Below are 22,496 nucleotides of genomic sequence, written 5' to 3' on the forward strand. Positions count from 1 at the left end.
GGTATGAAGAGTGTTGACTGTGGAGCCAAGCAAACTAAAACTGTTAACTACCTCAATCTCTTCACCATCCATAAAGATGCTGTCACTTGGCTCAGTGGTGAGAATCTTTGCTTTCTTAATGTTGCGCTTCAATCTACATTGAATGCTGCAGTCCTTGTCCTTCTGCAGCAAGCGCTTCAGGTCCTCCTCAGTTCTAGCAAGCAGGGTTGTGTCATGAGCATTTGATTAGGCATTTAAATTAACTGGTACCATTGTTATTGTTGTAGCTATGTGTCATCAAGTCAGAACTGACTCATAGCTGACTCTCTAGTTGGTGTTCAGAGACTGTAGACTACATATTAGGAGACAGCTCATCTTTCTCCCACAGAGTAGCTGGTGAATTCAAACTACTTGCCTTTGGGTTGGCAACACAATGCCTTACCCATTAGGCTATTAGAGTTCCCTTAATTACATTAATCAACAGCAATTAATGTTATGAAATATATTAATGATCCAATGAAATTATAAATACAAGGTTATAAAATAAAATATGTATGAATGATGAAAAGAAATTATAATTACATCAAAACTCAAAAAAGCATATCAACAAAAATCCATTATGGTTTGTAAACTCTCCCTAAAGTAAATAAAGAACAGCAGCAGCAACGAAGTCATTGGCAACATGTTGTTTACCTGTTGCAATATGTCATTTATTTAACTGCTTCAACCTTGGGTGCTGTGGATTTAAGCGCAATGAAATCCTTGAAGACTTCAATTCTTATCTCCATTTATGATTATGTTTCTTGGTCCAGCTGTTAAGAATTTTGTTTTACTTTGAGGTCCCATCCATACTGAAGACTTAACTACAGTCTCTGAGTCTCATTAATAATTGCTTCAGATCTTTTTCATTTTCTACAAGGAAAGCTGTATCATCTTCACATCACAGGTAGTTGATGAGTCTTCCTCCAGTACTGATGCCACATTGTTTTTCATACAGTCTAGCTTCTTGGATTATTTGCTCAGCATACAGATGTAATAGATATGCCGAAAGAATACAACTCTGATACAGTTTAAACCATGATGTATCCCTTTGATCTGTTCCAACAACTGCTTCATTGTCTATGTACAGGTTCCACATGAGCACAATTAACTGTTCTGGAATTCCCATGCTTCCCAAGGTGATCCATAAATTATTATGAGTTACACATTCAAATGGTGGTATAAATCAACAATATACGGGGCTTTGACAGAAAGGCTGACAGTCTGGAACCACTAGTCAATTCGTGGGAGAAAAATGGCTCAACAGAAGAGATGAGTCAGGAAAAGTTCCTAAAAGATGACAAGGTGTTTTCCTGTCAGACAGAATCAAAAGGAACTGGAGACAGGGGAGCTCACACAGGCATGCTAAAGGAGGCAGGTCAGGAAAAAGAGGTCCTAAAAGAGAACAGGGCTTTTTTTCCTGGCAGACAAAGGCAGAGGAAATTCAAAGACCCTAAACAAGAGCATGGTACGCTGGTGAAGCACCCCACTGCTGAACAAAAGGTCAGCAACCAGATGCTCCAGAGGAGACATATGTGGGAATCTGCTTCCATAATGATTACTGTCTTGGAAACTGTGGGGCAGCTCCCCGTTGTCTGGTAGGGTTGCTCTGAGTCAGAACCCATTCAGCAGCTCTTGACAACAAGGGCAGAAATATTGAAAGCAGCCTGGGATTATGGGGAGACATGTGGTTATTCTGAGGAGAGAAAGTGGTGAGAGAGAAAAGAAAGAGAGAGAGAGAAGTGAGCACTGGTGATTGGAACCAGAATGAGACAGACAGAGAGAGAGAGAGAAACAGAATAGGAGAACTCTGGGTTAGATATTCAGCTAGCAACAGGCAGGGTTACAGCAGACAGGGCTTTCCTCGGTCTAAATTCTCTGATTTGTAGTAGAAAGCAGCTCACACTGGGTTAGACTCAATGGGAAAGCAACAAGAGGGTACAGAGTTGAGATGTGAATTAGAACTTTCTAACTTTCTCATCCTGAACTTGGGTAGATTACTGACCTTGCTTCAAGTTTTTTTGATCTATGAAATAAAGAAAATTCTAGTAGAATTTTTGTAAGGGTGGGATGAAAAGAGGTAAAACAACTTGATTTATAAATTCACCACTTTCAGACTCCCTCCATAACAGCCTCAGAAGCCCAAAGAAATGTCCCTAAAAGTCCGACTCAGCAGCAGTATGCCTCTCCTTTCAAATTTTCTGCCTCTTGAACTAAGGTCTTGTTCTTTTTCCATCTCAAAAGATCATCGTCTACTTCTGAGTCTTTACAGAATGCTTACTTTTACACATATAATGTAGTCTAAACCCTTGGATAAATAAACTCTTTTAATCCACTGAACAACTTCGTGAACTAGGCACTAGTACTATTAACCTCATTTTACAACTGCAGATATTGAGGTTCAGAGAAAGGCAGCAGTGACATTGGTGGATGGCAGAATCAGGAATAGAAATCAAGCTGTCTATCCACACAGCATAGGCCATGAACAACCATCTGCAGAAAACAGATTTTCTCCATAAACTCCTCTATTGTGGCCTGACTTTTGTGGTCTTCTGTTGTTCCGGAACATTTGTTTTAGCAATTTGTTGGTTCATGAACTTGCATGTATCGTGTTTACTGCTTCAGAAAACTAAAAGGATGACTAGGGATGACGGAAAAAGTATCAATGCCTTTGAATTGTGGTGCTGGAGAAGAGTGTTGAACATGTAATAGGCCGCCAAGAGAACAAACAAGTCTATACTAAATAGGGTGAAACTAAGTTTCTCTTTGGAAGCAAGGATTCTGAAGCTCTGTCATGAACTTTGGCCATGTGCTTTGAAGAAGGACATCGTGTTTAAAAGGGTGGAAGGACAGCACAAGAGAGGAAGACCCCAGATAAGATGGACTGACACAGTAACTGGGGTAATGGGAGTAGGTGTGCTGGAATCAGATCAGGTCAGAATATGTCAGGGTTCAGAGCTATTGTATATAGGGTCATTATGAGTTGCAGGTGGTTCAATGGCACATGACAATAACAACAACAAGCTATTTCAGTAAGTTATTGTTTTCAGGTTTGTCATATGCAGTTCAACTCTGTCCCACAGGGTCACTGTGAGTTGGAATCACTGGATGACCTAGGTATTTTCACAGTAATTATTTATGAATGGAGACATATCCTAAGTTCTTCATTATATGTTTAATCAATAGCAAAAAAAAAAAAATACTGTCTCTTATTGAAGACAAACAGATTCATCCTGGAGAGGGCTAAACCAGGCTACTCCTTGGAGGCAAGGATTCTGGGGCTTCGTCTGACATACTTTGAACATGTTGTAAGGAGGGACAGGTCCTTGGAGAGGGACATCATGCTTGGGAGGGTGGAGGGACAGCACAGGAGGGGAAGACCCTCTATGAGGTGGATTGATTCAGTGACTGGGGTAATTGGGATGGGTGTGTCAGAGGCAGTGCAATTGGCACAGGATAGAGAGGGTTTAGGGCTGTTGTACATAGGGTCGCTATGAGTCGCAAACGACTCGACAGAACATAACAGCAATATTGAAGACAGTACTAGTATACCTTAAAGGTGAGGATAATATTCTAGGGGAAATTAATGACAATTTTCTCTTTTGTCACCTATGGTCCTTGTACTATTGGCTAATTAATGAACCTAGAATTTTCTTGTTAATTACAGATCATTTGTTATACCTAGCAAAAGGTGATAGCTCTGCCTCAAGTATGTTATGTAGCATTTATTGTTGCATTTCTCTGTAAAGAGACAAAATAAAATATATTTAACAAGCTCATCCTGAGAAAGGCAGTAACATAATTTAGACTAGGAAGTAAATTCTCCACCATACATGGCTCTGTTTAATGAGGCTGATAATGTTTGCCTTCTTTTTCATTTACTTTAGGTATGTTACCAGGAAGGACCAGTCTCTGGTGAAGGACATCATGCTAAGTAGAGGGTGAGCAAAAAGAGATCCTCAAAAAAAGACACAGTGATCTTGACAATAGACTCAAATATGTCAACACCGATGGGTAGGACATGGCAGTGCTGTTCTGCCACTATGGACTGGAACCGACTCAATGATACCTAATTCCAACAATATATAATCTAATTCTACTGAAGTACATATTTTTCCTAATTGCTGTTGTCTTGTGCCTTGGAGTTGGAATCAACTCATAACTAACCCTCTAGCACGATTTCAGACGTTGCAAATCATGTGGAAGGAGACTGCTCATCATTCAACAGCAGTTGGTGGATCCAAATGCCTCTTTGGAAGGACAGCACAATTCCTTAACCACTAGACCACCAGAGGTCATTTTATTCCTAATTAATAACCAGTATAAAGGGTTGTTATAACTTGGAATCAACTTTTTGGAAGGCCACAGTGAACAATATGAGATTTACCAAAATTGTAAGCCTTCTTAAGACATGTCAGTAATTTGTTTTGTAAATATGTCCTTACTCATCTGTAAACTGGGGGGGGGGGGGTGTTAGATCATTAAATTCAGCTATTCTGAGAACCTGAATACTTAAGGCAGAAGGTCAAGGACTGCAGCCTTCACTATGGACTGAAGCTCAACATTAAGAAACCAAAGATTCTCATCACCAGGCCGACTGGCAGGATCATGATAGATGGTGAAGAGATTGAGATTAACAGCTTTAGTTTGCTTGGCTCCACAATCAACACTCTTGGTATCAGCAGCCAGGAAATTAAAAGACAATTTGTATTGGGAAAGTCTGCTGTCAAAGACCTCGTCAAAGTACTCAAGAGCAACAATGCCAATCTGGAGAATAAGGTGCACCTAATCCAGGCCATGGTCTTTTGCATTTACTTGCTATGTATCAGAAAGCCAGACAGTGACTAGGGATGATAGAGGAATTGATGACTTTGAGCTGTGGTGCTAGAGAAGAGTACTGAATGGACTGCTAGGAGAACAAACAGGTTCTTCCTAGAGAGGGTGAGACCAGGCTGCTCCTTAGAGGCAAGGATTCTGAAGCTTCATCTGGCATACTTTAAGACATGTTGCAAGGCAAGGACCAGTCTTTGAAGAGGGACATCATGCTTTGGAAGGTGAGAGCACGAGAGAGGAAGACTCTTGATGAGATGGATTGATTCAGTGACTGGGGTTATGGGGGTAGGTGTGTCAAAGACAGTAATACTGGCACGGGATAGACTGGATAGGGCAGGTTTTAGGGCTTGTTGTACACAGGACTGCTATGAGTCGCAGTTGACTCGATGGCCCATAACAACAATATTATTTAAAGATAATGCTGAAAATATCTCATTTTATATTAACTGCTTAATATATGTTGAAAATAAGATATGATTTATGAAATGTTTGAAAAACTAAACTTTAAAATATTGTATCTGTTCTTTATTCCCCACCCCCACAAACCAAACTACATCAAATCTTGCCACTTTATGAGTTGTGTAACTTAGCAAATTAGGATATCTACTTATTAGAGAAAATTACATAAATTTAAGAGGAAAAACCTGCTAAGACAGTTAACATTTAGCTAAGCAAAATTATCTCTATATTACAGAATACAAACGCTGAATTTATGCAAGTCTAACAATCTGAAGTGAGGCTGTTATTCACCAGCGCTGCAAACCCAATTCTCAGGTTTTAGAGCCAAAATGCTAAAAACTGAGTAAAGTCTCTAGGTTTTAGAGCCAGAATGCGAAATATTGAGTAAAATGCATCTCAGCTCCTGGAAAAAGAACAATTTTGTATGAAAGGATATTCAAATAGCCCTTCATTTAGGACACAATGAGCCTTCAAGATTTACATGATTGAGCTGGAATTCAAAGCCAAGGAAGAGAGGGAGTATTTTTTTTTTTCTAGGATGCACAAAGAGATGGCCATAATTAAACATCACACTTCCCAAGGCAGCATGTTTTCTTACATTGACAAGCAAAATGAGGTATTTCAAATCATGCATTGCTGCCGTGCAGGCATCTTTTGCATAGCTATTGTCTTAATGTATTTCTGGTTATTAGGCATCTATTTTTGGTCAGTGAGGCATACATTTTAAAGAATTCTGGTTTTGCATAAAAGGCTGTAGTTACGGTAGTGGAATTACATTTATAAAAAAGTATTTTAAGAATAATTATGGTCTATTTTGCTGGGTTGTACCCACATTTTCCATTCAGAGGAGAGAGGCCAATAAATATAATACAGGAAGTACAATTAAAATTAAACAAAGAAAAACTTTCAGAAGTTGAAGCACCTATTTGTAACACTTTACTTTGCAATATATGTCGAAGTTAGTTATGCAAATCATACACTAGTTCTACAATATGTTTAGAAAGTGCCAAACAAATCATGTTTGCTTAACACTCCATCAGAAAGTCAGAACCTAATAATTTATGTATTCAATAACTCTCTTGTTCTAGATCAAAGAATGGCACATTATTTCAGTATGATGCTGCTAAAACTACTAAACTATCAGAACATAGCAATGCTTATATTTTATTTTCTATTATGATTTCTCCACTTTCCCAACCACACACTAAGCAAATTAAATATTTTTTGTTTGTTTTACTTTTAAATTAGATACGAAAAGATTAGTACAGTTGTTTCTCCAAAATGATTACTTTATCTAAAACAAACAAACAAAGTAACCTCCTACTTTCCACTCAAATATTCAGAAAGATTAATTCTGCTCAACAATATTCAGGCATATTATTAAAATTTGTTTTTAAACATACAAAAAAAAAAGCCAAACCCACAACCATCAACTTGATTTCAACACATGGATACACCCAATTGGCTTTCAAGGCTATAAATCTTAACAAAAAGAAACTGTTCCTTCCTCTCCCTTAATAATTAATAACTGAGTATTCATTAGCTCAATATTTAATGCACTATGCCAATAGAGCTCATCTTAAATTTACCAATAACTGTTGTTGTTATGTGCTGTCAAGTCACCTGTGAACTCATAGCAACCCTAAGTACAATAGCTCTGAACCCTGCCCTGTCTGGAGCCAGTCTCACTGACTCTGATACACCTACCACATTGCCCTAGTTACTGTATCAATACATCTCATATGGGTTCTTAATCTCCTGCACTATCCCTCCACCATTCCAAGCATGACGTCATTTTCCAAGGACCGATCTTTCCCGGCCACGTAAATAAAGTATGTGAGATGGAGCTTCAGAATCCTAGCCTCAAAAGAGAAACTTGGTTGCACCCTCTCCAAGATGGACCTATTTGTTTTCTTGGCAGTCCATGGTATGCTCAAGACTCTTCTCAAGCACCAATAACTACTACCATAAAAATATGCACTAATTTATTTGTGCCCTATTATAACTTTAAAAAGTTTGTGTCTTATACCCACTGAATATAAAGTTGTTGTTGTCAGTAGATGCCACTGAGTTAAATACAACTCACTGTCACCCTATGAAGGAGCCATTGAGTTAACTATAACTCATAATGTTCTATGCACAACAGGACTGAACCCTGCACTATCCTGTGCCATCCTCATCATCCTTGATTCAGTCAAGTTCATTGGTGTAGTCATTGTGTCAACCCATCTCACTGGGGCTCTTCCTCCCCTTCACTGACCTTTCATCCTTCCAAGCATGATTTCCCTTTCCAAGGAACAGCCTCAGGAAGCAATATGCCCAAGGTATGAGAGATGAAGCTTCATCATTTTTGCCTCCTAGGAGCACTCTGGCTGCACTTTCTCCATGTCTTATGTTTGTCATTTATGTAGCACATGGGATATTCAGTACTTTTCTCTAACACCATGATTCAACAACATCAATTCTTCTTCTGTAATCCTTATTCATTGTCTAGCTCTTTGATACTTAGCAGGTGACTGAGAAGAGCATAGCCTGAATCAGCTGCACCTTTGTCTTAAAACTTATTATCACTACTCTTAAATATTTTGGAGTAGTACTTGACAGCAGACTTGCCAGATGCAATACTTCTTCACTGCTGATCCATGCAAAATAAAACCACTGAGAACTTCAATCATTTTTTAATCTATCATGATGTTGACTGTTGGCCCTGTGGTGAAGACCTTTGTTTACTTGATGTTGAGATGGAATCCATACTGAAGGCTATGATTCTTGTTATTCTGCAGCAAATGTTTCAATTACTCCTCACTTTCAGTAAGCAAGGTCGTGTTATCTACATAATGCAGGTTGTTGATGAGTCATCTTCCAATCCCGATGCCACATTCTTCTTCACAGAATTCAGCTTTCCTGTTTGTTCAGCATATAAACTAAACAGGTATGGAGAAAAGATATGTCCCTGAGGCACACCTTTCCTTATTTTAAACCATGCAGTGCTCCTTTGCTCCACTCATACAACTTCTTGATCTAGGTATAAATGTCTCATGAACACAATTAAGTGTTCTGGGATTCCCATTCTTCTCAATGTTAGCCAAAATATGTTATGATCCACACAGTCAAATGTCTTTGTATAATCAATAGAACAAAGACATTCTTCTGGTATTCTGTGCTTTCAGCCAGGATTCATCTGACATTGGCAATGATATTCCTGGTGTCACAGCCTATTCTAACCCTCCACTTCAACTTCTGGCAATTCCTTGTCAACATACTGTTCTAGCCATTTTGGGGTGATCTTCAGCAATATTTTGTTTGCATGTGATATTAATAATATTGTTCAATAATTTCCACATGCTGATGAATCACCTTTCTTGGGAATGGGAATATGAGTTTCTTCTATTTAGTTAGCTAAGCATCTATCCTCCAAATTTCCCAGCATATACTGCAAGTATACATCCAGGGCTGCATCTGTTAAGTCAAAACATGTCAAGTGGTATTACATTAATTCCTAAGGCCTTATTTTTTACCAGTGCCTTGAATGCAATTTGAACTTCATCTTTTATTACCACTGGTTCTTCTTCATATGGTACTTCAAGGAATATTCCAATGTCATCCAATTCTTTCTGGTACAGTGATCCTGTTTATTATCCCTTTCTCTCTCTCTCTCTCTCTCTCTGTGTGTGTACATCAAGTTGTATCTGACTGGTACAGGAGGACATTGCCCCTCCTCTAGCAGAGCATTTGGTGGATTCAAACCATGTGCCTTCAGAATTGCAGTGTAGCTTCTTGCCACTAGGCCACCAAAGCTCCCTTCCCTTCCACTTTCTTCTGATGATACCTGGACCATTCAAGATTTTGCCCATAGCATCTCTTAGTGTCATAACTTGAGAAATGAATTTGGTTTTCAGTTCATTCTGTTTAAGAAGCCAAGAGTTTCTTTAATATTATGAAGAGCAAGACTATCAGTTTTAAAACTAAGGGTGCCTGACCCAAGCACTGTTATTTTCATTTGCTTAATATGTATCTGAAAGTTGGACAATGAATAAGCAAGACTGAAGAAGCAGCAATACCTTGGAATTGCCAAAGAGTACTGATATCCTTTGGACTGTGGGGAAAAAAAACCCAACCAATCTATCTTTGAGGCACTGTGATCAGGATGCTCCTTGAAGGCAAAGAGGGTGAAATTTCATCTCACAAATTTTCAGAATGTTGTCAGGAGGCCCCAGTCCTTGGAAAAAGGCATCAGGCTATGAAAAAAGTAAAGGGTCAGCCAAAAAAAGGATAAAACCCTCCACGAGACGGACTGACACAGAGATTGCAACAGAGGTTTTAGCAGGATGGAGGTTGTGAGGATGATGGTGAAAGGGGCTAGGTCTTGATCTGCTGTTCACAGGGCTGCCGTGAGTTATGCGACCTGATGGCAAGAACAATACCTGACAATAGCATACCTAACAATTCAGCACAGCTGAAGGACTTGCTAAGAGAATTTCATTTCCTGCTTGCTTCAGGGGGTCACAGTTAAAATTCAGCTTCAATGCTAATTTCCATTTGTCTTCCCTGAGACAGAAGAATGAGGACCCCCTCGTTACACACAGGAGGAGGCAGCCATCCTCAGATTGGGATCATAGTGAGAACTGGCGAAGATGCCCTGGGCTCCATCATCACCCAGGCTAGCATAAGAAAACAGAGCAGTCTGCACCCCTTCCTAGAGAGGAAGGTGTGCAAGGTTCACACCTTCTATCTCCCATTCCTTGTTCATGTACAAGAAGCCTCAATATAGTGAAAATGGCACTCCTATAAAAAAAAAATTTACCTGTTCAACACAATCCAAATCCAAATGCCGAATTCCTTTTTTAAGAGATAGAAAGGGCAATAGGCAAGTTTATTTGGAAAGAGACCCTAAATAAGCACAGCACTTCTGAAAAAACAAAAATGAACATACAGCCATAATAACCAAAACAGCATGGTACTACTACAGTAACAGACATATAGGCCATGGCTATATAGACAATGAAACAGAATCAAGAACTCAAATTAATCCATCTACCATTGGGCCAATTGCCAGCATCATTATGGATGGTGAAGAGATTGAGATTGTTAACAGTTTTAGTTTGCTTGGTTCCACAATCAACACTTGGTACTAGCAACCAGGAAATCAAGAGGTTAATTGCATTGGGAAAGTCAGCTGTCAGGGACTTCTCCAGAGTACTGAAGAGCAACAACATCAGGCTGGAGACTAAGGTGAGCCTGATCCGGGCCATAGTCTTCACAATTGCATGCTATGAGTCAGAGAGCATGACAGTGACTAGGGATGACAGAAAGAGAATTGATGCCTTTGAGCTGTGGTGCTGGAAAAGAGGGACTGTCAGGAGAATAGGTTCGTCCAAGAGAGGGTGAAACTGGGCTGCTTCTTGGAGGAAAGGATTCTGAAGCTTTGTCTGACATTTCAGAGGGTGGAAGAACAGTGCAAGAGAGGAAGACCCTCGATGAGATGGATCGATTCCGTGATTTGGGTAATGGGAGAAGGTGTGCTGGAGACAGTGAGGTTGGCACAGGACAGAGAAGGGTTTAGGGCTCTTGTACCCAGGGTCGCTATGAGTTGCAAGTGACTAAACAGCACACAACAACAACAAAAACCTATGATAAACTGGTATTCAATTAGGAAACAAAACCAATTGCATAGGGAAACAACCTCTTCAGCATATGGTGCTGGCAAAACTGTACTGCACCTTGCATAAAAAGCTGAAGCACAATGCACATCTCACACCACACACAAAAATCAACACAAGGTGGATCAGAGACCTAGGAGTAAAAGTCCAAGACCATAAATAAAATGAGACCAAACTTAGAAGCCCTTCCCTATGGTATAAATAGGCTGGCAAATACAGTCAGAATGCATAACCAAGAGAGGATAACATTGATGAATGGAACCTTCTAAAGATTAAGTTCCTATGTGCATCAAAACCTTTTTCCAATAGAGTGAAAAGAAAACCTACTTACTGGGAAAATATATCTGGCAATAATATCTGAGACAAGGGTCCCAGAACAAAAGATTACAGACTATAACAGGGCCTCCACAGAAAAAAAAAAGACTGATGATCCTATATTCCACTATATAATGAAGCTATTCCACTACATACTAAGGCTCTTGCTTTTCTCCGTACAGCTATCTCTGAGATTGGGTTTGGATGTTAAGTGGCAAATCCTCAGCTTTGTGGCAACAGTCTACCCATCCTTATGAAAAATCAAGTCTTACAAAATTCTAGTTGTCTAGTGGAAGACCAGACCATTTTATTATGGAAGTCAACTGCTCTTGATGGTCCACACGCTGTTCAGAAAGCTCATCAGCCCATAAAACCAATGACACAGGGTTCACAAGGAGAATAGCTAAATCCCACTTCAATTCATCAATACAATCTAAGTCCAGGAAAAGCTGCCCATTTACAACTTTCTTTTTTTTTTTTTTCTCTTCCATTTACAACTTTCAAAGGCATCACAATGTGTCTTGAAACTTGAAAGTCTGAGACAGTATCTAACAACTTCATTCTTTGTTCTTTATTGCTTTCTAACAAAAAAATCTGAGGTAATCTGATGAATACATATAATCAAACCTTTCAAACTGTGTTTATAACACAGTTGTAAATAATCATTAAATACAGTCTTCATCCAACGCCTTCAAATGGATAAAGGATGCATACTTTAGTCAGTCAAGTCCTCTCAACCTAAAGATTTTTCTCTCTCTTCTGATCTCAAGAAGTATAAAAACACATGAACTAAGGAAATAATGTCCTTCATTTACTACCAAGATTTATAATTTTGGAACAGCAAACATTATTGAGTCCTTTATGTGTGTTAACTATTTTAAATGTATCACCTCATTTAATGCTCACCCAGCAGGGCTGGGCAGGGAGAAAAGTGCAACAATGAATGAATGGAAATCCAAAATCTCTGTAAATGTTCATTAAAATTATTAAAATAAAATTAAAAAAAAAAGAAGCAGATTTCATCACCATTACATCTCTAGGTGCAGACTCTGGCCTCAACTAGGGAGCTCTGGTGGCTTCCTGGTAAAGAATCCACCAGCTGATCCACTCAAGAAAAGAGGAACAAAGGAGCTCTGGTGGCCTAGAGGCAAGAAGCTGTGCTGCAATCTGGAAGGAGTACGGTTCGAATCAATCAGATGCTCTGCTGGAGAAGGAGCGGTGATTTACTGCCTCTGAAAACCCGCTGGAGGGTCAACTGAGTCAATTATGACTTTGTGGTACTTACAAACAAGCACCACCACCCTAAATAGGTAAAGAACTTGGGTGAGGCACCTAACAAGTAAGGTGTGAGGATGGATTTAAAAGCAAGAAGATACATCCCTAAACTCTTAGCCTTCTGTGCAGCTCATTCATGCCTGCGCCAGCTGGCAGCTGGACTCCCTCTCTGCCATATCAGAATCTAAAAGTCTTTCTTAGTCCATTCTGGGCCCTTACCATTTGGTTCAACTCCAGAACTATCTCCTTAAAATCAAAGGTTGATAGAGTCCTGCATCAGTCTAAAACTCTCAATGGTTTCCCCTTCTCTTAGTGTTAATACCAAAAATTTGACAAAATACTGAATGGCCAGGCCCTGACTCCTGTCCAGCCCTTAACACATTCTCTCTAGATTCTGGGTCCAGTTACTCCTAGGTATTTTTTTTTCTTCCAGTTCCCCCTACATGGAGAGCTGCCTCTCACCCAGAGGCCTTTGTGCAAGCTGTTTCTTCTTTCAAGCATGCTGTATCCCACTGTCCACAGGCCTTTAGCTAATTAGCTCTTAATCACCCTTCAGATCTCAGCTCAAGGCCACTACTTCAGGATGGAGCCCAACTCCACTGGTTTCACCATTATACCCTTCCTCAGCACATTTCTTCACTAGCCTCTAGCAAAGCTTTCTATTACATATTAATGCAGTTATTTCATTAATGCTGATCTCATTCACTAGACTCTTATGGACCTTCAAGCTGAAAGCAACTCACAGCCGACCTCTAGCAGGTTTTCAGAGGTTGTAAACCACATGGGAGGAGACTGTCCATCTTTCTCCTAAGAAGCAGCTGTTGGATTCAAGCAGCATGCCTTTGGGTTGGCAGCACAACTCTTTACTCACTAGTACACCCTCTGTTGTTGTTGTTGATTGCCTTCAAGTCAAGCCAACTCTTAGCGACTCTATGAACAAAAGACCTAATGCCTTTCTAACTATCGACATTTATCAAAGTCCATAGAGTTTCCAGAGGCATTACAATTTAACTGAAGGAGTGTTGGTGGTGTAATGGGTTCAGTGTTGGGCTGTTAACCTAAAGTACGGTCATTTGGACCCACCAGCCAAGACAATCTTCTCCCATAAATATTTACAGCCGCAGAATCCTTACGGGGCAACTCTACTCTTTTCCATTGACTCAGTGGCATGTGTGTGTGTTTGTACAATCTGTCAACTGTACTTATTAGTCTCACTGTAATATCATAGTGTGTATTTATGTACATGTATCACATATATGATTGCCATCTGCTCTTTGATCTCAGGAAAGGAAAAAAAAAAAGAACAAGAGATTTTAGATTTCAGAGAAATTTATTCCCCAGAGTTACTAGAATTTTGGAGGAGTGGCGCTGTCAACCAGAAAGCACAGGATTGGAATCTACCAGCTTCTCCACTGGAGAAAGGCAATCTCCTCCTGTGTAATTTACTGCCTCTGAAAACCCACTGGAGTTATGGGCTAGTTCCAACTCACGGGAACATAACCACATCCAACAGACTGTAACAGCTTATCTGGGCTCTATTATAAAAACGAGGGGTTCTCAACAGTCAGATAATTCAATGACTTCTACGTTTCTTTAAGGTTTCTTTTCTGAGGGATGACGATGCAGATTATAGTCTCACATCAATCAGTGAGTCACCTACTGCTCAGACTGAATACAGGGCAGGGAATAAATATGTATTTAGATAATGCAATTTTATCTGACATCAATAGAGGAAGTTTCACTTTTCTAAATTTAAACTGAAATTAATGATTAAATGTCTTACATAAACTAATATGTTAAATATACTTTTTTTTGCTTATGCTATAACATGTTGACATGTTTACAGTAGAATTGGTAAATAAGAGATTTCTAAATTGGGGAACTGTGGAATCTCTGGGATTAGTGGTCATCATGTAGCCTTCTGCCTCTTCACGTAACTGACCAGACAAATGTCTGACTTAAGGTCCCTGACCTCTATCTACATGCTTTAAATAGTAAGTGGTATAATTAATGAATACTGATAGAATTCAATCATTTTCATAAATAGTACTATCTTCCTCTTTATACAGTGTTTACTCATCACTCATATAATAAGAGGTTAATGAACACATGTGCATCACAGAGAATTCCAGCAAACTAAGCAGCAAAACATTACATTTGCACAAGCCCCACAGAACCAAGCACAACAGTGGTGACAGATCATGAGGGTGTACAGTCACGCAGAGCTGACCACTAACCACACATTTAAGGAATTTTCAACTCACCTACATTCAAAACCAAAAAAAATCACTGCATTCTTTTCAAACAACTTTCACCCCCAACCCCAAACTGCAAAATCTATGGCTGTATAAAAGAGCCACAGGCACTGATTTCTTAAGCCAGTATAACTTACCAAATCCAAATGCATTGGAGCCTCCAATGCTCTGTGAAGCCTGAACACTTGTAGATGTGTACAGTCCCGTCACCAGCAGGCCATCAAAGAAGGTGCTCGTAGAAATTGTCACTGAAATGGGGGAAGGGAAGAAGCCTCAGTTAATTCAGTCGGAATAACAAGTTACATCTCTGAAGAGTTAAACACTGTCAAACAATATAAATTATTAACAAATTATTTTTACACTACCCCTAATTAGTACTTTATTTTTATTTAAAATGTCATTCTTTAGCATTTTATTTCATTTTTGTTCCCTAGTCATTTAATAGTTAAAATTACTAGGGGACCAAGAGTAGCTCAGAACTGTGAAGTCCATAACTGCTTGTCTTAAATTTAGGCACAAGGCCTGTCTTTTGGCATTCATGGACACATTTCCCATGTGGGGGAAAAACTGAAAATAACACACAGTAAGTATATGGCTGCCCCATCTCCACGACTCTTGAAAGTTGTCTGAGGCACCGTGGGGTTCTGGCATTGTGTTGAGATTTTTCTTTTAAAGTGTTCCATACTGTGACAAACAATCACACAGGGCTAAAAGCAGCACAGAAAGATGCACTACACATTATTTTTCATATGCGTGTACACTTCATGCATCGGTTCCCCGAAGTTTTTCAACAAAAGCAGACTAATCTGCATGAAGACAGCTGGCCCTTAACTGCTTGTGAAGAAGAAAGCTCACTGAATGTGATTGTTCAAAGACTACACAACACGTCCAAATGGTTTCATAACCAAAAATCAGATGTTCCTGGAGAGAGAAAAGTATTTAAGTATATCCCTTTAGAGTTTTCTTAATTCTCTCTTGTTCACCACTTTAAAATTGATCTTTCTTTCCTCCTTGATATGATAAATTCTCTCGCTCTTGATGCCATATCCCTGAGGTCAAGATGAAGCCCTTTTTTAGGAAGGTGTCAGAAGGTAATGCCCTGATTTTCATAGTGCACAGTACACAGCTATCATCACATCTAATAAGAAGAATGGCCACCATTAAGTGAAGTTCCAGGAAATCCAGTCTCAATATCCACAGTATAACTGTTAATAAAAAGCAATACAGACTAGCATGGCCTCTTAAGACACCAAAACTGGCACTGCATGGTGCAGTAAATCACTTTTGTACTCTTTACTACAAAATTATAATTAACATGGTAAGAGCCAGACAACAAGTTCAGTGGTTTACACATTTATTTCATTTTATTGCCAAAATATCCCTACAAAGGGAATGTTGCTGCTGTTGTTGTTGTTGTTATGTGCCACCTAGCCAGAAATGATTCAGAGGTGACCTCCGCTGGGGTTTCGGAGGCTCTAAATCACATGAGAGGAGACTGCACATTTTTCTCCCAAGAAGCAGCTGGTGGGATCAAACCTCAAGCCTTTGGGTTAGGAGCACAATTCCTCACACCGCAGGCCATCAGAGCTCCCTATAGAAGGACTACTGCTATTATCATTATTCCCAGGATGTAAATAAGGAATGTGTGGCACAGAGTAATTAATTACTTAAATATTTTAACTGTTTCAGAACCGTTTTTTTCTTTTCCTGGTATGAAATAGTTAAAATATTTAAGTATATTTAAAAAGTTCAAATAGATTTTCTGAGTGCATGGCACAGAAATACTGTAAGAAACTAACAGACTAAGGACATTTAGTGGACCGGCTTCTTAAGTATACAGTTTGCAATTGCCATGTGTTTACATAAACCACCTAAAGAAAAAGCCCTCCTGTTTGACACTAAGCTGACTGTAATCTGTTTCACTGCTTCTTAGAGTTTGGAATTTAAAGAATTTTTAGAGGGGGTGGATAGCCTAATATTTCGCATTTGGATGGACTCTCCTTTTCTTGACACTGAACAGCAGCCTCTTCTACACAGATGTAATGCACAATCCACATGTGAACTGGAAACCGGCCTCTTTTTCAAGGAAGAGGAAATGTAGACCAGATTCTCATGGGATTTAGGACACAGCTTTCCAATCACCAAGGTCTTGTCTTCCTAGAGCATAAAAAGGGTTCAATTTCAATATTTAAAAAGCATCTGACAGAGTCTGGATTCCAGTAAACTTGTGGGAAGTTTCCTAATGTAAGCCAGCCCACATGTCACTACCAACCAGGACACTAGCTTAGAGAACAAGAAGCTGTGGGGACCAGCAGCGGAAAATTATACAAGGACCTTTAACTTTCAAAATACATTAGGTATCTGTCTCCCTCTGCTCTTTCTCTTTCACTCAAGTACTTCCACTTTACTATCCTGGTTAATCTATCGAAGTTTCCTTTAAAGGGGTGGGGCGGGGGCGGGGGAACAACAAACCGCCCTGGTTACAGAAAATCATTCTGCAGTAAATGTTCCAAGTGTGTCTGTGTCATCAGCCATAAAGACAGTGTTTTTCATTTGAGGCCTCTCTCCTCACCTTGCCCTCTGATGTTTTCCTGATCCCTTTCTATCAAGCTTCATCATCTCATCTCCACAAGCACTGGCTCACTCTTCCTGATTTGTTTTTTGTTTTGTTTTCAGAGTTAATATTTCATCTTTACTCAGTTTTTTAAAATTTTATTGGGAAAAACAAGTTGGGGATACATGGAGGTGAGGGTTGAGAGCAGAAGGGTGAGGATGGGCAGGGGTGAAAACTGCAGGAATGCAGTTGCAAGGCTGCACAATTTGGTTGGTGGGGGAGTCTTCCTGATTTGTACCTAACTTGCTTGCTTTCCTCCAATTCTGTCAGAACTAAACTTTCAAGCCCTACTTTAGCTTCTCTGGAGTCAAGGATTCTGAAGCTTCGTCTGACATACTTTGGGCACGTTGCAAGAAGGGACTGGTCCTTGGAGACGGACATCGTGTTAGGGAGAGTGGAGGGACGGTGCAAGAGAGGAAGACCCTCGATTAGATGAATCGATTCTGTGACTGGGGTGGTGGGAGTGAGTTTGTTGGAGACAGCGAGGTCGGCACAGGATAGAGCAGCATTTAGGGGTATTGTACACGAGGTCGCTATGAGTCACAAGGGATTCAACAGCACACAGCAACAATCTCACCATAAGGAACTCTTGTGGCCTTGTGGTAAGAAGCTGTGCTGCCAACCCAAAGGCACTCAGTTTGAATCCATCAGCTGTTCCATGGGAGAAAGACAGGCAATCTCCCCACATGCAATTTATAGCCTCTGAAAATCCACTACAGTGTTAGCTATACTCTCTGAATAAAGGGAATAAAAATTCTCACAACTGGACTAATAAACAACATGATAAATGGAGAAGAGATTGAAGTACCCAAAGATTTTCTTTTCTTTGTCTTCACAATTAATGCCCATAGAAACAACAGCCAAGACATCAAAGAGTATAACTGCAACGAGCAAATCTGCTGCCAAGGACCTCTTTAAGTGCTAACAAGCAAGGATGCTACTTTGAGGACTAAGCTAAACTTGATCCAAGCCATAGTATTTTTCAATTAAATGAGAAATCTGTACAATGAATAAGGAAGATGGAAGAACTGATGCCTTTGAATTGTGGTGCTGGTGAAAAATATTGACTATGCCATGGGCTACCAACAGAATAAGCAAATTTGTCTTGAAAGAAGTACAGTCAGAGTGCTTTTTAGAAGCCAGGATGGTGAGACCCTGTCTCATACACTTCAGGCGTGTTACTAGGAAGGGTCAATCCCTTGGAAAAGGATACTGTGCTTGGAAAAGCAGGAGGTCAGCAAAAAAGAAGAATGTCAATGAAATAGACCAGCACAGGGACTGTAACAATGGGCTTAAATACAGCAAGATTGTGAGGAGGAGGTGGGATCCAACAGAGCTTCCTTCTGCTGAACACAGAGTCTCACTGAGAGTCAACTCAACACCCAATACCAACCATCTCAGCTGTAAAAGGGGGCCTGGTGGCAAAGTGCGGTACTAACTCAAAGGCCAGGGGTTTGGATCCATCCGTGTCTCAACAACATCTTAGCGAGGGAGAACAAAACCTGTGGACTGCTACTTCTAAACAGTAAGAAAGCGTGTTCACCAAACACCTCTAGATTCCTGATTTTCCAAAAGTATCCAAAGACTGAAAGCCTAAATTTTCGACTGATATCCAAAGATTGTGGGCATGCCCAATCCCTCCAAATTTCCTCATTTCAGCAGAAAACAACTTTTGTCTCATTCAAACCAGATCATATTCTGTTCCCTCCAGCCTCTCTGCTTTGATTAGAAGGATCCTTCACTTAGAACGACAGTGACATCATCTTTAGTTAAAAGTCTCCCATCCCTCTCATGCAGTCACTCTGACCCTCTGAGAGGAACATCCCACTCTACTCAGGGACTCTCTTCCCATTTTATGAAACTGTAACACTGATCACACCCTACCCTAAGCAGAGCTTGATTCAAAGGAGGAACTTGGTCAGATAACACTTGTTGAATTAAACTATATGGAAACATCTTTTTAAAATAAAAAAATACAAATATAAAACATAACTGAGACTATAGTGTAGCCAATGTAACAAAACTGTGAAATCTAACTTCTATTAAAAAAAAAGTAGCTGTTGGAGCTCTGATGTCCTAACAATAGGGAGTTGCACTGCCATCCCAAAGGCACAAGGTTCAAATCCACCAGCTGCTCCACAGGAGAAAAAAATGGGTACCTTCTCCTGTATAATGTATAGCCTCTGAAAACCTGCTGGAGGATCAGCTCTGAGTCAGTTCCCACTCAATGGCACATAACTACACAACGACACACACAAAAAAGGACCAGGGGTTTTCACAGAGATAGGCGGAAGTCTGAGAAAATTTGAGTTCAATTTTACATTTAACCCTAACAGTGTTTCTTTTGCATATGTGTACTTTACTAATGTATATATTTTATTTATTGCATACCAGTCTTGAAATAATTTTGTCACTAAGACACCTTATACTGTTATCTTTGGTCTGAAGTTATTCTGTCATTTCCTCAAATGAAAACTAAGAAAGGATCAAAAGGCTGAGGAGGTTGTACATATCTCTTCCACATCTCTGTTAAATTGGCAATGAGCTTAGCGCCAGGAGTCTATGAATATGGATTGCTGGGCTGTGACAGCAGAATGAAACCATGATGTAGTGGCACAATTCATTTCTTATCAGCAGCTCAGAGAGTACCTCTGTCTTGAAATGACTAATTACAGAGTCAGTTATTATCTATTACAGCTTCTATTAAATGTTCCCAACAAGACCCTAATACCATTCTTGCAGAAAATCACTGTAAGATGAAAGTCTGGAAGAAAATAAATTTAGACATTTACTGCTGTTTGCATTTCATCTTAAAGCTTCTGGCCTACAAATGTGCTACGGTCCATTAAATTTTTATCACTTCAAGCATATTCCATTACTACTTTACACAAAAGACCCTTAATATGTATAGAGAGGAAACATGTAATAGTCAGAACTGTTTCCATCTATTTTCAAAAGTGACAAACATCAGAAGATGGTGAGCCGCAAAAATGAAATTAGTATTTAAAAATTCATAATTATGCACTGATTACAGCATTCCTATTTCTTAATTTCATATATATTTTTACGATGAAATACACCAGCAGAATCTAATATTGTCAATATTAAAAACACCTTAACGTTCTGCCTCATGAACAGAAATTTGTTTGCCTTTTGAATACTGAAAAGATTAAATAGCCTGAGGAACAAGCATATTACTCTGAAAATGGAATAAACTGAGTTTATTTGCTGCAAAATTTCATCAGTGCCTTGCGTTCAGCCACCGATTCTTCTTTAAAGTGTCACTAGCTGTGAGTATGAAATGAAGAACATCTGAAAATGCATTACAATTTACATTTAAAAGCGTCTAGAAAGAGACAACTCTTTAAGTACTTCTCATTATATACATCCAGTCCATTACGGTATGATTTTATGAGGTTTTCAAATACTACGTTGGACACTGTCAACAAGAGGAATGGAGGGGGTGGGGGATCAACCCAAAAGTACATAAAAGAAATAGCTAGAGGCCAAGAATCACTGAGGGAGAACTTGAACCCATGTGTTCAGTAATCTGAACCAAGAGGTTTAAAGTAGATGACGTCTTGGTAATATGCTGTTGTTGCTACATATTGAGTACAATTCATAGTGATTCTATCAACAGCAGAGCCAAAACCTCTCCTATCCTGTATCATTCTTACCTTCTATTGCTCTTATAATAAAATACCACAAGTGGATCGCCCATAACAAATAGAATTTTTATTTTCTAGCAGAGTTTATGAGGCTAGTCCAATTTCCCAGGGCACGGTCTACAGGAAGGGTTAGTCTGCTGACTCTGCCCCCTTTAAAATGATGTGGGGCCTGCAACCCGCAGAAATCTCCAAGTGTCCTGGCTCCACTTTCCCCCTATAGATTCTCAGCACAAGGATCCCCTCCCAGCTCTTCCTCCTCAGTGGCAATTCTTGTTCTGCTCAGTTCTCTTTTGGATCTTAGGACATAAAAAGTGATTAGGACACACCCAAGGAAAGCTCCTCTTACACGGTATGAGGACTGTGACCAGAGTAAGGATGGAGCATCCCTCTCTAATCTAGCTTCATTTGCATAACAAACATGACCTAATCCTTCTTAACATAACCTAAGCCTCCCTCATAAACCACAGGCAGAGATAAGCATTTACAACAAAACAACCACACAAAGGGAGGACAGCCAACCAGTACGGTAATCACAGCCCACTCAAGTACAGACACATGTGGGGGAGCACACACGGTTCCTTCAACGACAGACCAAGAACAAACCGATTCCAGGCAGCCTCCTCTGAAGGGTCAAAGATCTCACTCATTCATTCTCTCCAACAAATAACCAGAGGGGCATGATCAGAACGGAGAGACAACAGGAGGGCAGAACAAAGGTAGCACAGTGGAGTGGACTTGGGGGGAGGGACTGAATAACAATGAAAGCCTTTTTTTCCACTTTTCAAAAAGAAAAGCAAATTGGGTTGAGGGGTAGGCATGGAGAAGAGCGCAACAACGAAGGAGTGGAAATCCAAAGTCTGTAAACTTTCATTAAAATCAATTTGAAATTTAAAAAATGAAAGGATAGACAGAAAAAGAGGGAGAGAGATACAGATAGGTATTTTTCTGCCAATGTATCACAGTCTTCTGTCAATCAAAATTGTGCTGGAGGAAGAAAAACCAAAAGTGTTTCCTAGAAGCAATGGTGGGGAAACTTCGTTTCCCGTACTTTGGGCATGGTGTCAGGACGGGCCCACCTTTGGAAAAAAGGTATCATGCCAGGAAAGGTCAGTTAAAGAAAGGACAACCCTCAATGAGATGGACTGGAGCAGTACAGAGACTACAACAAAGGATTGCAGCCTGGTAGAGGTCATGTGGAGGGCTCGAGATAAGGAAGGGTTCTGTAGTTCACGGAGTTGTTGTGACTTGTAGTCAACTGGACAGTACCTAACAACAACAACTACCTCCACCTGCCTTTTCTGACTCCCATAAATGTTGGGTACATGTTGACTTGTATCACCTCTAAGTACTCTTTTGTTGTTGTTTGTTGTTATGTGACATCAAGTTGTTTGCAACTCAT

At 39.8% G+C, this 22,496-nt stretch overlaps 1 protein-coding gene across 2 annotated transcripts in view; it reads right to left on the reverse strand.

Moving 5' to 3' along the window:
• The window catches only part of RELN (reelin), a 633,193-nt gene that overhangs the window by 530,027 nt on the left and 80,670 nt on the right, over positions 1 to 22,496 (reverse strand). For both annotated transcript variants that reach the window (XM_006882611.1, XM_006882610.1), the window contains exon 2: positions 14,953 to 15,063. In XM_006882611.1, the coding sequence (XP_006882673.1) occupies positions 14,953 to 15,063 (111 nt within the window). The remainder of the gene's footprint in view (positions 1 to 14,952; positions 15,064 to 22,496) is intronic.

Source organism: Elephantulus edwardii, unplaced genomic scaffold, assembly GCF_000299155.1.
Source record: "Elephantulus edwardii isolate Elephantulus edwardi_28Jun2011 unplaced genomic scaffold, EleEdw1.0 scaffold00022, whole genome shotgun sequence".
Lineage (NCBI taxonomy): Eukaryota > Metazoa > Chordata > Mammalia > Macroscelidea > Macroscelididae > Elephantulus > Elephantulus edwardii.